The following is a 14,502-nucleotide window of genomic DNA, read 5'->3' as shown; positions in this document are numbered from 1 at the left end:
AGGTCGAGATGGATCATCCACTCGGCACTTCTGGCTGAAGATTGCTGCGAATGCTTCAACCTTATCTTTAGCACTGATGTGCTGGGCTCCTCCATCACTGAGGATGGGGATATTTGTGGAGCTGCTGCCTCCAGTGAGTTGTTTAATTGTCCACCACCATTCTCGACTGGATGTGGTAGGGCTGTAGAGCTCAGGTCTGATCCGTTGGTTGTGGGATGGTTTAGCTCCGTCTATCATTTGCTCTTTATGCTGTTTTGTACACATGAAGTCCTGTTTTGTAGCTTCACCAGGGTGACACCTCATTTTTAGGTATGCCTGATGCTGCTCCCAGCATGCCCTCCTGCACTCTCCATTGAACCAGGGTTGATCCCCTGGCTTGGTGATAATGGTTGAGTGGGGGATATGCCGGGCCACGAGGCTACAGATTGTGGTTGAGTTTAATTCCGCTACTGTTGATGGCCCACAGCACCTCATGGATGCTCAGTCTCAAGTTGCTGGATCTGTTAGAAATCTATCCCATTTCGCACGGTGATAGTGCCACACAACATGATGGAATTGAAGTCCCCACCCAGAGTACATCCTGCACCCACCACCCTCAGTGCTTCCTACACGTGTTGTTCAACTTGGAGGAATACTGATTCATCAGCCCAGGGAGGGGTGGTACGTGGAAATCAGCACGAGGTTCCCTTGTCCATGTTTGACCCGGTGCCAGGAGACTTCATGGGCTCCTGAGTCGATGTTGGGAACTCCCAGGGCAATTCCCTCCTGACTATATGCCACTGTGCCACCACCTCAGGACATACGCAGGAATTGTGGTGTCTGGGATATTATCTGTCAGCAATGATTCTACGGCCTTTCGAAAGAAAGGAGAGAGAATTGAATTTGGATTTGATCATTAGGCAAACGTGGTGGAAATCAAAACCGTGAATAGGGATTGGTGAGAAAGAAGCATCACGGAACTCGGTTCCGGCCTAACACTGGAGGCAGGAGGAAGGGAGAGGGGGGGGGTGGAGAAAGAAGTGGGGGAGGAGGAAGGGGGGGAGGAGGAAGGGGGGGGAGGAGGAAGGGGGGGAGGAGGAAGGGGGGAGGAGGAAGGGGGGAGGAGGAAGGGAGGAGGAGGAAGGGGGGGAGGAGGAAGGGGGGGAGGAGGAAGGGGGGAGGAGGAAGGGGGGAGGAGGAAGGGAGGAGGAGGAAGGGGGGAGGAGGAAGGGGGGAGGAGGAAGGGGGGGGAGGAGGAAGGGGGGGGAGGAGGAAGGGGGGGGAGGAGGAAGGGGGGAGGAGGAAGGGAGGAGGAGGAAGGGGGGGAGGAGGAAGGGGGAGAGGAGGAAGGGGGGAGGAGGAAGGGGGGAGGAGGAAGGGAGGAGGAGGAAGGGGGGAGGAGGAAGGGGGGAGGAGGAAGGAGGGAGGAGGAAGGGGGGAGGGAGGAAGGAGGGAGGAGGAAGGGGGGAGGGAGGAAGGGGGAGGGAGGAAGGGGGGAGGAGGAAGGGGGAGGGAGGTGAAAATGCAGGAGTTAAGACACTGCTGAGCTATGACCTTATTGAAAAGGGGCTGAATGGCCTCCTCGTACTGCACTGTTAACAATGAGTTTATCTTCTCTGAATAGGAAGAGGGGGGTTAACAGGGGCAGCTAATGTGAACTTTGTAAATCAGTCAAATATTTCACCTTCTCCTGAGCAGAAGAGAAAGACAGTTTAAATGTTGATCAATGATATTCTGAGGAATTTTACTGCCAGGTTGTGTGTCTGATTAAACAGTATCATTAATGTCCTGTCTGGCTAACTGATTTTATCCATATGCTCCCATTATTACCAATTGCTCCCTGCTAGTTTGCAGTCAGCGATGTCTGAAACATATTCTAACCACAAACTGCAATCTAAACCCCGCCGGAGGACACACAAACCTGCCGGCTCCTCTCAGCCCTATCCCATCACCGGCTAACAGAGAGGAACCAGACTAAATACAGGGAGCAGCAGGAAATGGATTCTCCCGAGTGAAGGAGTACAGTCTGGGGAACATAAATCTCACTGAGATTCAGAGAGTCAGGTTACACTGTCTTCAAAGAGAGCCAGGGCTGAAATGAACTGGGACGTGAAAAAACCTTTAGCAAAATAATCATGACATTAATCGACACTCCATTCCCACAACCAGATTCAAACAGACAGATAGATATTAACAGGAGAGCTACCACAGCGAGTAACTCAACACAGTTTATGTATCTGCTACTTGAATCTGTTTGGGAAATGAGAGCGAGGTTTCAACTTTAAGAAAGGGTGATTTCTGGTTACTCGAAAAAAATCGTCCACTCAGAAGGAGTGCTGCACTGTCAGAGGGTCAGTGCTGAGGGAGTGCTGCACTGTCAGAGGGTCAGTACTGAGGGAGTGCCGCACTGTCAGAGGGTCAGTGCTGAGGGAGTGCTGCACTGTCAGAGGGTCAGTACTGAGGGAGTGCTGCACTGTCAGAGGGTCAGTACTGAGGGAGTGCCACACTGTCAGAGGGTCAGTACTGAGGGTGTGCTGCACTGTCAGAGGGTCAGTACTGAGGGAGTGCCGCACTGTCAGAGGGTCAGTACTGAGGGAGCGCCACACTGTCAGAGGGTCAGTACTGAGGGAGTGCCGCACTGTCAGAGGGTCAGTACTGAGGGAGCGCTGCACTGTCAGAGGGTCAGTACTGAGGGAGTGCCACACTGTCAGAGGGTCAGTACTGAGGGTGTGCTGCACTGTCAGAGGGTCAGTACTGAGGGAGTGCCGCACTGTCAGAGGGTCAGTACTGAGGGAGCGCCACACTGTCAGAGGATCAGTACTGAGGGAGTGCTGCACTGTCAGAGGGTCAGTACTGAGGGAGTGCCACACTGTCAGAGGGTCAGTACTGAGGGTGTGCTGCACTGTCAGAGGGTCAGTACTGAGGGAGTGCCGCACTGTCAGAGGGACAGTACTGAGGGAGTGCTGCACTGTCAGAGGGTCAGTACTGAGGGAGTGCCACACTGTCAGAGGGTCAGTACTGAGGGTGTGCTGCACTGTCAGAGGGTCAGTACTGAGGGAGTGCCGCACTGTCAGAGGGACAGTACTGAGGGAGTGCTGCACTGTCAGAGGGTCAGTACTGAGGGAGCGCCACACTGTCAGAGGGTCAGTACTGAGGGTGTGCTGCACTGTCAGAGGGTCAGTACTGAGGGAGTGCCGCACTGTCAGAGGGTCAGTACTGAGGGAGCGCCACACTGTCAGAGGGTCAGTACTGAGGGTGTGCTGCACTGTCAGAGGGACAGTACTGAGGGAGTGCTGCACCGTCAGAAGGTCAGTACTGAGGGAGTGCTGCACTGTCAGAGGGTCAGTACTGAGGGAGCGCCACACTGTCAGAGGGTCAGTGTTGAGGGAGTGCTGCACTGTCAGAGGGTCAGTACTCAGGGAGTGCCGCACTGTCAGAGGGCCAGTACTGAGGGAGTGCCGCACTGTCAGAGGGTCAGTACTGAGGGAGTGCCGCACTGTCAGAGGGTCAGTACTGAGGGAGTGCCGCACTGTCAGAGGGTAAGTACTGAGGGAGTGCCGCACTGTCAGAGGGTCAGTACTGAGGGAGTGCCGCACTGTCAGAGGGTCAGTACTCAGGGAGTGCCGCACTGTCAGAGGGTCAGTACTGAGGGAGTGCCGCACTGTCAGAGGGTCAGTACTCAGGGAGTGCCGCACTGTCAGAGGGTAAGTACTGAGGGAGTGCCGCACTGTCAGAGGGTCAGTACTGAGGGAGTGCCGCACTGTCAGAGGGTCAGTACTGAGGGAGTGCTGCACTGTCAGAGGGTCAGTGCTGAGGGAGTGCCGCACTGTCAGAAGGTCAGTGCTGAGGGAGTGCCGCACTGTCAGAGGGTCAGTACTGAGGGAGTGCTGCACTGTCAGAGGGTCAGTACTGAGGGAGTGCTGCACTGTCAGAGGGTCAGTGCTGAGGGAGTGCCGCACTGTCAGAGGGTCAGTACTGAGGGAGTGCTGCACTGTCAGAGCGTCAGTATTACAGTGTGAGTGAATTCTCAACCTACAGAGTATTGTAATTTCTGGGACTCTTTATGATTTAGGAATGGGATTTATTTCATTAACCTCCTTTTCTTGAAAGTCTTGAAATGTCCTTCTGTCCCCCGCAACCTCGTCCAGCGGAGCCCTTCTCTCCCTCCAACTCCCTATTCCCTCCCTCCTCCTCCTCCTCCTGCTCTCTAATCCTCCTTTCACCTCAATCCTTTATTCCTTACACAGAGCTCTGTTGAAGGCTGGTTAATGCCACATTCTCCTCACTGTCACCTGGTCCCTGTTCATTGGCTGCATTGAGAATCTGCTCCATTGGGAATGGGATGTGAAGAGTGGGTGAGCGGCAGATCGAGCGACAGAGCAATAACAAATCAATAACTTACCACAGGGCCAGCTCTGCCTGTCAGACCCATCGGGCCAGTGGGACCCCGCATCGCGATCTAGACAGAACACAAAGAAATCATTATTGTCAGTGAGCCTCAGGGACCGAGTGGATCACAGGGCGGGGCGGGGGGGGGGTTCACTGGAGGACGTTTTGTTATTCATTCCGGACCCTGACATCTCCAGCTCGCTTCTTACTGTGCTTACCCCAGTCCAACGCCGGCATCTCCACATCATCTCTAGCTCGCTTCTTACTGTGCTTACCCCAGTCCAACGCCGGCATCTCCACATCATCTCCAGCTCGGTCAGCATTTCCTATCTGTTCTAAACTGCTCTTTGAGAAGGTGGTGGTGAGCTGCCTTCCTGAACCGCTGCAGTTCCTGAGGTGTAGGTACACCCACAGTGCTGTTAGGGAGGGAGTTCCAGGATTTTGACCCAGCGACAGTGAAGGAATGGCGATATATTTCCAAGTCAGGATGGTGAGTGACTTGGAGGGGAACCTCCAGGTGGGGGTGTGCCCATGTATCTGCTGTTCTTGTCCTAGAGATCCTGGGTGTGGAAGGTGCAGCCTCAGTTAGCTGAGTGACCTGGACGGAAAACTGTCCCAAGGACTCAGAGGAGCTATTCCAGAGGGGTAATTTTTTCACGCACAGGGTGGTGAGTGTCTGGAACAAGCTGCCAGAGGTAGTAGTAGAGGCAAGTACAATTTTGTCTTTTAAAAAGCATTTAGAGAGTTACATGGGTGCGATAGGTATAGAGGGATATGGGCCAAATGCGGGCAATTGGGACTAGCTTAGTGGTTAAAATAAAGGGCGACAGGGACAAGTTGGGCCGAAGGGCCTGTTTCCATGCTGTAAACCCAAATGACTCTATGACTCTATGACCAGTATTTTACAACCTCGCTTGGGCAAGGCACGTAAAATCCCGCCTGAGGTCAGCGGAGAATTCCGATTCTGGGGCGGGCGTGCCGGGAAAATTCTGGCTTATGATTCTAGAAGATTAAAGAGGTGACAGGAAATCAGTGGGAGACAGAAACGGCGCATCTGAGAGAGACAGAAAGAGAGACAGAGTGTGTGTGAGAGAGAGAGACAGAGAGAGAGAGAGACAGAGTGTGTGTGTGAGAGAGAGAGACAGAGACAGAAAGAGAGGCAGAGTGTGTGTGTGAGAGAGAGAGACAGAGACAGAAAGAGAGGCAGAGTGTGTGTGAGAGAGAGAGACAGAGACAGAAAGAGAGGCAGAGTGTGTGTGAGAGAGAGAGAGACAGAGACAGAAAGAGAGGCAGAGTGTGTGTGAGAGAGAGAGACAGAGAGAGACAGACACACAGTGTGTGTGAGAGACAGAGACAGAGAGAGAGACAGAGTGTGTGTGAGAGAGAGAGACAGAGAGAGACAGACACACAGTGTGTGTGAGAGAGAGAGACAGAGAGAGACAGACACACAGTGTGTGTGAGAGAGAGAGACAGAGAGAGAGACACAGAGTGTGTGTGAGAGAGAGGGAGACTGCGCATCTCAGGGAAGCAGAGAGAGAGAGAGATTTTACTACCAAGTGGTGCCCATTTTCGGGTGTGAAAACTTGGTAAAGTCGAGCGTGAGGTGAGTATCGCGATCCGCGCCCACCTCTGCGCCGGTTCCCCCTTTACCAAGGCCCAAAAATGGCTGCGATTGGGACCACACCTGAAACAGGCGTGACGGTGATTTAAATGCATTTGCATATATTTAAATAGACTTAATGGGCTGCCCGCCCAACCTTACCGACACTTCCCCCTTTACCACTGCGTTCGCCCATCCAGAATCGGTGCGAAACAGACTCCATACAAGCCCGATTCCGGCACTCCAGTTAGTGAGGGGGTAAGTGCCGAGCGTCCGACGGCTCTCTGCTTCAGAATGGTGAGGGGGTAGGTGTGGTGAACCATCGTTGGTTACCACTGTGGGGTTATTCCAATGTGGCTGTTGGGTTAGGGTGTTGCCACTGTGGGATTAATATACCTGTGGTGGATGTTATGGCACATCCTGGTCGGGCCCCGCCTCCTGGGGAGAGGTATAAGACCCTCTGCTCAGGCGGGACCCCTCCAGTCTGGATTGGTGTACTCGTGTTAGATAGTTCCATTGTTTATCAATAAAAGTCTTCAATCGCTGAAGCCTTGTACCTTGTGCTTGATTGTCGCGCATCAATTTTATTGATAAACAGAAAACTCTCGACAGTAAAGAGAGTATGGAGCAAATGCTGAAACCAGAGCGGCTGACGCTGGACCCACGTGCGGTCGGTGCCTCTAATACCTTCGACCACTGGTTGAAGTGTTTCGAGGACTACCTGGCAGCCTCTGCAGCTGTTACTACGGACGACGACAAACTCCAGGTCCTCCACGCGAGGGTAAGCGACACGGTCTATCTTGCGATTCGTGCGGCCACCACTTACTCGAGGGCCATCGAGCTCTTGAAGAAACGATACACGAGACCACCCAACGAGATCCACGCTCGTTACCTCCTCGCTACACGACGTCGGCAGTCGGGCGAAACCATGGAGGACTACGCCAATGAGCTCTTGCAGCTTGCCAGGGGCTGCGACTGCAAAGATGTGTCGGCAGAGCAATATATGTACGACCTCGCCCGAGATGCGTTCGTAGCAGGGGTAGGGTCCTCGTACATCCGGCTTAAGCTATTAGAGAAAGGGAACCTCAACTTGACCCAAGCGATGGAGATGGCTGAGATGCTGGAGGCAGCGTCGAAAAGCTTGGCTCTGTACCCCGAAGACCACGCGGAGACAACGTGGCAGGAGCAAGCACAAATCCCACCTCGCCCCACGGGCTCGCGCTCCCATATCGACCCGACGACGGCGGCAGCTCCAGGCGGCCAGCGATGCTATTTTTGCGGAGGGGCCAAGCACCCACGGCAACAGTGTCCAGCAAAAACGGCGATTTGCAGTCAGTGCGGTAAAAAGGGGCACTATGCTAAAGTTTGCAGGTCGAAGCCCAAAAACGGCAGTGCAGCCTGTGACCCTCCAGAACGGAGACAATCTCCTTCGACGTCGCAGTACCCACGAGGCCCGACCACGTGCGAATCCAGGACGGCGCCATTGTGGCTGGCGGAGGAGGAGGATGACCACCAGGAGTCGCTACGCTTGGCGCCCTCACCCACGTGCGATTCATGGGGGCGGCCATCATGGTCGACGACGACCAGGAGCGACCAGCAGGGGTCCTCAGTATCAACCTCGGCTGCATGCAGTGACGCCCGGGGGCCAACGGTGGCGTCGATCTCTCTGGACCAGACAAAGCATCACAGGCTTGACAGTTCGATGATGAACATCAAGGTAAATGGTCGTACTGTGTATTGTCTGTTTGACAGTGGGAGCACCGAGAGTTTTATTCACCCTGACACTGCAAAAAGGTGTGGACTCCGGGTTCTACCTGCCAAACAGACAATTTCTATGGCATCACGGTCCCGGTCTGTACCGATCCAAGGACGTTGTATGGTAACCCTAGAGGTGCAGGGCACAATTTACGAGCGATACAGGCTCCTTGTGTTGCCGCACCTTTGCGCGCCAATTCTCCTCGGACTAAACTTTATGGTCCACATGAAGAGTGTGATCCTACAGTACGGTGGGCCACTCCCTTCACTGGCAGTAGGGAATCAGCCGCAGCCTCCAAATTGCCCAAAGCGCCCCGCATGCAATCTTTCCACACTGAAGATCACTACACCTTCTTTATTTAAGAATCTGGTACCAGGCTGCAAGCCCATCGCTACTAAAAGTAGGCGTTACAGCGCTGAAGACCGGATCTTTATCAGATCTGAGGTTCAGCGGCTCCTCAAAGAAGGGATCATACAGCCAAGTGCTAGTCCGTGGAGAGCGCAGGCCGTGGTGGTTAAAAGCGGGAACAAACCCCGGATGGTCATCGACTACAGTCAGACCATTAACCGTTATACGCAGCTGGATGCGTATCCTCTCCCGCGCATATCTGATATGGTCAATCAGATTGCGCAGTACCGGGTGTTCTCCACCATAGACCTTAAGTCCGCCTACCACCAACTCCCCATCCGCCCAGAGGATCGACAATACACGGCTTTTGAGGCGGATGGTCGTCTATATCAGTTTCTTAGGGTTCCATTTGGTGTCACCAATGGGGTCTCGGTCTTCCAGCGTGCTATGGACCGAATGGTGGACCAGAACGGGTTGCGGGCTACCTTCCCGTACCTGGATAACGTCACCATCTGCGGCCATGACCAGCAGGACCATGACACGAATCTCCAAAACTTTCTGCGCACTGCATCTCGCCTGAATCTGACCTATAACAGGGAGAAGTGCGTATTCCGTACGCGCAGGTTAGCTATCCTTGGATACGTGGTGGAAAACGGGGTCATCGGCCCTGATCCAGACCGTATGCGCCCCCTTACTGAACTTCCCTTGCCCGCTAGCACAAAAGCACTGAGGAGATGCCTTGGCTTCTTTTCTTATTATGCGCAGTGGGTCCCCAACTACGCGGACAAAGCCCGTCCGCTCATCAAGTCCACGACCTTCCCACTCACGCCGGAGGCCCAATTGGCCTTCAAGGCTTTGAAAAGCGACATTGCGAAAGCCACAATGCACGCGGTGGATGAATCCATCCCTTTTCAGGTGGAAAGTGATGCATCGGATTTCGCCCTGGCCGCCACACTAAACCAGGCAGGCAGGCCCGTCGCGTTTTTTTCCCGCACCCTTCAAGGTCCCGAAATTCGGCACTCAGCGGTGGAGAAGGAGGCTCAGGCCATTGTGGAGGCCATCAGACACTGGCGCCATTACCTGGCGGGGAAGCGGTTCACCCTGATCACGGATCAACGATCCGTGGCGTTTATGTTCAGTAATACGCAGAGGGGCAAGATCAAGAACGATAAGATCTTGCGGTGGAGAATTGAGCTCTCCACCTATAATTACGATATTATGTATCTTCCAGGGAAGCTCAATGAGCCCTCGGATGCCCTCTCGCGCGGAACATGCGCTATCATGCAGGAGGACCGCTTGAAGGCCCTCCACAATGACCTGTGCCATCCTGGAGTCACTCGACTCTACCACTTCATAAAAGCCCGCAACCTGCCCTACTCGATGGAGGATGTCAGGTCAGTGACGAGAAGCTGTCGGATTTGCGCGGAATGCAAACCGCACTTTTATCGACCGGACCGGGCAAAATTGGTCAAGGCCACTCGCCCCTTCGAGAGGCTGAGTGTGGATTTTAAGGGCCCCCTTCCCTCAACGGACCGGAATGTCTATTTTCTCAATATCATAGATGAATATTCCCGGTTCCCGTTTGTCGTCCCCTGTGCGGACACGTCGACTGCCACAGTGATTAAGGCATTCAGTGATCTTTTTACCCCGTTCGGGTACCCCTGCTACATTCATAGCGACAGGGGCTCGTCGTTCATGAGTAACGACTTGAGGCAATTCCTGCTCTCATACGGGATTGCCTCTAGCAGAACCACGAGCTACAAGCCTAGGGGTAACGGACAGGTGGAGAGGGAGAATGCTACAGTCTGGAAGGCTGTCCTATTGGCGCTGAAGTCCAGGGGCCTTCCAGTCTCCCGTTGGCAGGAGGTCCTTCCAAATGCGCTTCATTCCATTCGCTCCCTCCTGTGTACGGCAACCAATGCTACTCCCCACGAGAGGATGTTCTCATTCCCTCGGAAGTCGTCCTCGGGGATCTCCTTACCAGCCTGGTTGACGTACCCAGGACCCGTCCTTCTGCGGCGACATGTGAGGGCCCGCAAGTCCGACCCCTTGGTCGAACCGGTCCAACTCCTCCACGCCAACCCTCAGTATGCCTATGTGGCATATCCTGACGGGCGAGAGGACATGGTCTCGATTCGAGACCTGGCGCCTGCAGGGGACGTAGCAACTCCTGTCGCTCCTATACCCCCTGTCACGAACCCCCTTTCACTTCTTTCTTCCCCAGACGTGGCGCGGTCAGCACCGGGACCAGTGCATAACAGTTATACTCCCATGTACAGCTTGCCTGAGACTCGGAGATCGGCGCCACCACAGAAGGTACCAGGATCCCCTGCACCACCGCCTCACCAGGGTCAACCGGCCCGGGAGTCCTCGAGGGGACAGCCGGACGCTGTTTTGGAGAGAACGCCACCGCAAGCACCTGCTCCGGTGTCGCAACCGGTGTTGAGGAGATCACAGCGACGGTGCGGTCCTCCAGACCGTCTGGACTTGTGAATTTTGTATATATGTGACCTGTTTTCGCACCCCGCCGGCCTTTGTTTTTAAAGGAGGGGTGAATGTGGTGAACCATCGTTGGTTACCACTGTGGGGTTATTCCAATGTTACTGTTGGGTTAGGGTGTTGCCACTGTGGGATTAATATACCTGTGGTGGATGCTGTTATGGCACATCCCGGTCGGGCCCCGCCTCCTGGGGAGAGGTATAAGACCCTCTGCTCAGGCGGGACCCCTCCAGTCTGGATTGGTGTACTCGTGTTTAAATAGTTCCATTGTTTATCAATAAAAGCCTTCAATCGCTGAAGCCTTGTACCTCGTGCTTGATTGTCGCGCATCAGTAGGGGGGAGGGAACCACGATCAGTCTGGGTGGCGGGGGGGGGGTGGGGGGGATAAGGGGGTCAGTAATGTTGTGGGGGTGGGGCAATGTCTGTGGGGGCCAGGGGGAGGCATTATCCGGCCCGGGAGCGATGTGGCAGGGGAGCACTCGATTATTTTTTACTGCACATGTGCAGTTGGAGGTGCGAATCGGAGCTGCAGTGTTTCGGGTGCGATGGACCCCGCCCACAGGATCTGCAGCGTGATCCGGAATCAGATGCCTGATGGCATCTATCCTCGACTGCTCAGGGAGACGAGAGATGAAATTGCTGGGCCTCTGACGGAAATCTTTGTCGCTTCTTTGGACACGGGTGAGGTCCCTGAGGATTGGAGGATAGCGAATGTGGTCCCGTTGTTTAAGAAGGGTAGCAGGGATAACCCAGGAAATTATAGGCCGGTGAGCTTGACGTCCGTGGTAGGGAAGTTGTTGGAGAGGATTCTTAGAGACAGGATGTATGTGCATTTAGAACGGAACAATCTCATTAGTGACAGACAGCATGGTTTTGTAAGAGGGAGGACGTGCCTTACAAATTTGGTGGAGTTTTTTGAGGAAGTGACAAAAACGGTTGATGAAGGAAGGGCCGTGGATGTCGTCTATATGGATTTCAGTAAGGCATTTGACAAAGTCCCACATGGCAGGTTGGTTAAGAAGGTTAAGGCTCATGGGATACAAGGAGAAGTGGCTAGATGGGTGGCGAACTGGCTTGGCCATAGGAGACAGAGCGTAGTGGTCGAAGGGTCTTTTTCCGGCTGGAGGTCTGTGACCAGTGGTGTTCCGCAGGGCTCTGTACTGGGACCTCTGCTATTTGTGATATATATAAATGATTTGGAAGAAGGTGTAACTGGTGTAATCAGCAAGTTTGCGGATGACACGAAGATGGCTGGAATTGCGGATAGCGAAGAGCATTGTCGGGCAATACAGCAGGATATAGATAGGCTGGAAAATTGGGCGGAGAGGTGGCAGATGGAATTTAATCCGGATAAATGCGAAGTGATGCATTTTGGAAGAAATAATGTAGGGAGGAGTTATACAATAAATGGCAGAGTCATCAGGAGTATAGAAACACAGAGGGACCTAGGTGTGCAAGTCCACAAATCCTTGAAGGTGGCAACACAGGTGGAGAAGGTGGTGAAGAAGGCATATGGTATGCTTGCCTTTATAGGACGGGGTATAGAGTATAAAAGCTGGAGTCTGATGATGCAGCTGTATAGAACGCTGGTTAGGCCTCATTTGGAGTACTGCGTCCAGTTCTGGTCGCCGCACTACCAGAAGGACGTGGGGGCATTGGAGAGAGTGCAGAGAAGGTTTACCAGGATGTTGCCTGGTATGGAGCGTCTTAGCTATGAGGAGAGATTGGGTAGACTGGGGTTGTTCTCCTTGGAAAGACGGAGAATGAGGGGAGATCTAATAGAGGTATACAAGATTATGAAGGGTATAGATAGGGTGAACAGTGGGAAGCTTTTTCCCAGGTCGGAGGTGACGATCACGAGGGGTCACGGGCTCAAGCTGTGAGGGGCGAAGTATAACTCAGACATCAGAGGGACATTTTTTACACAGAGGGTGGTGGCGGCCTGGAATGCGCTGCCAAGTAGGGTGGTGGAGGCAGGCACGCTGACATCATTTAAGACTTACCTGGATAGTCACATGAGCAGCCTGGGAATGGAGGGATACAAACGATTGGTCTAGTTGGACAAAGGAGCGGCACAGGCTTGGAGGGCCGAAGGGCCTGTTTCCTGTGCTGTACTGTTCTTTGTTCTTTGTTCACTGCTATTTTTGCGGAGTGTGTATGGGGGCGCCTGAGAACGGGTCTAAAAGTCAGGTCTGAAACACGCCCAGTTTCAAGTCCGCCCAGCACTTAGAATCAAAATGGTAAAATAGGGCCCAGTTTGTGAGAGTCAGAGACAGAGTGCGTGAGAGTCAGAGAAAGAGAGAGAGTGTGAGAGTCAGAGAGAGAGAGAGAGTGTGAGAGTAACAGAGAGAGAGACAGACTGTGAGAGTCAGAGAGAGAGAGAGGGAGAGTGTGTGTGAGAGTCAGAGAGAAAGAGAGAGTGTGAGAATCAGAGAGATGGAGAGAGTGTGAGAGTCAGAGAGATGGAGAGAGTGTGAGAGTCAGAGAGATGGAGAGAGTGTGAGAGTCAGAGAAAGAGAGAATGTGTGAGAGTCACAAAGAGAGACAGAGAGTGTGAGAGTCAGAGAGAGAGAGATGGAGAGAGTGTGAGACTCAGAGAGAGAGAGAGAGACAGAGAGACAGAGAGAGTCAGAGAGAGAGTCAGAGAGACTCAGAGGGAGAGAGAGATAGAGAGCAAGAGAGTGTGAGAGTCAGAGAGAGAGAGAGTGTGTGAGAGTCACAGAGAGACAGAGTGTGAGAGTCAGAAAAAAAAAGAATGTGTAAGAGTCACAGAGAGAACATAGAACATAGAACATTACAGCGCAGTACAGGCCCTTCAGCCCTCGATGTTGCGCCGACCAGTGGAACCAATCTAAAGCCCATCTAATCTACACTATTCCAATATCATCCATATGTTTATCTAATAACCATTTGAATGCTCTTAATGCTGACGAGTCCACTACTGCTGCAGGCAGGGCATTCCACACCCTTACTACTCTCTGAGTAAAGAACCTACCTCTAACATCTGTCCTATATCTCTCACCCCTCAATTTAAAGCTATGTCCCCTCGTGCTAGCCAACACCATCCGAGGAAAAAGGCTCTCACTATCCACCCTATCTAATCCTCTGATCATCTTGTATGCCTCTATTAAGTCACCTCTTAACCTTCTTCTCTCTAACGAAAACTTCAAGCCCCTCAGCCTTTCCTCATACGATTTTCCCACCATACCAGGTAACATCCTGGTAAATCTCCTCTGCACCCTTTCCAACACTTCCACATCTTTCCCATAATACGGCGACCAGAACTGTACGCAATACTCCAAATGCGGCCGCACCAGAGTTTTGTACAGTTGCAGCATGACCTCCTGGCTCCGAAATTCAATCCCTCTACCAATAAAAGCTAACACACCATATGCCTTCTTAACAACCCTATCAACCTGGGTGCCAACTTTCAGGGATCTATGCACATGGACACCCAGGTCCCTCTGTTCATCCACCCTACCAAGTATCTTACCATTCGCCCAGTACTCTGCATTCCTGTTACTCCTTCCAAAGTGAATCACCTCACACTTTTCCACATTAAACTCCATTTGCCACCTTTCAGCCCAGCTCTGCAGCTTATCTATGTCCCTCTGTAACCTGCCACTTCCCTCCACACTGTCTACAACTCCACCGACTTTAGTGTCATCCGCAAATTTACGAATCCATCCTTCCACGCCCTCATCCAGGTCATTAATAAAAATGACAAACAGCAGTGGCCCCAAAACAGATCCTTGCGGTACACCACTAGTAACTGAACTCCAGGATGAATATTTCCCATCAACCACCACCCTTTGTTTTCTTACAGCTAGCCAATTCCTGATCCAAACCACTAAATCACCCTCAATCCCATGTGTCCGTATTTTCTGCAAAAGCTTACCATGGGGAACCTTATCAAACGCTTTGCTAAAA

The 14,502-nt window shown here is 52.9% G+C and overlaps 1 protein-coding gene across 1 annotated transcript in view; it reads right to left on the bottom strand.

The window, feature by feature from the left end:
• Window positions 1-14,502, bottom strand: part of LOC144497798 (collagen alpha-1(XI) chain-like) — a 494,895-nt gene that overhangs the window by 234,859 nt on the left and 245,534 nt on the right. Inside the window, exon 14 of the mRNA XM_078219235.1 lies at window positions 4,382-4,438. Coding sequence (XP_078075361.1) covers window positions 4,382-4,438 — 57 coding nt within the window. The remainder of the gene's footprint in view (window positions 1-4,381; window positions 4,439-14,502) is intronic.

Source organism: Mustelus asterias, chromosome 8, assembly GCF_964213995.1.
Source record: "Mustelus asterias chromosome 8, sMusAst1.hap1.1, whole genome shotgun sequence".
Classification (NCBI taxonomy): domain Eukaryota; kingdom Metazoa; phylum Chordata; class Chondrichthyes; order Carcharhiniformes; family Triakidae; genus Mustelus; species Mustelus asterias.
Note: the sequence above shows the minus strand (reverse complement) of the source record. Positions and strands in the feature narration are given on the sequence as shown.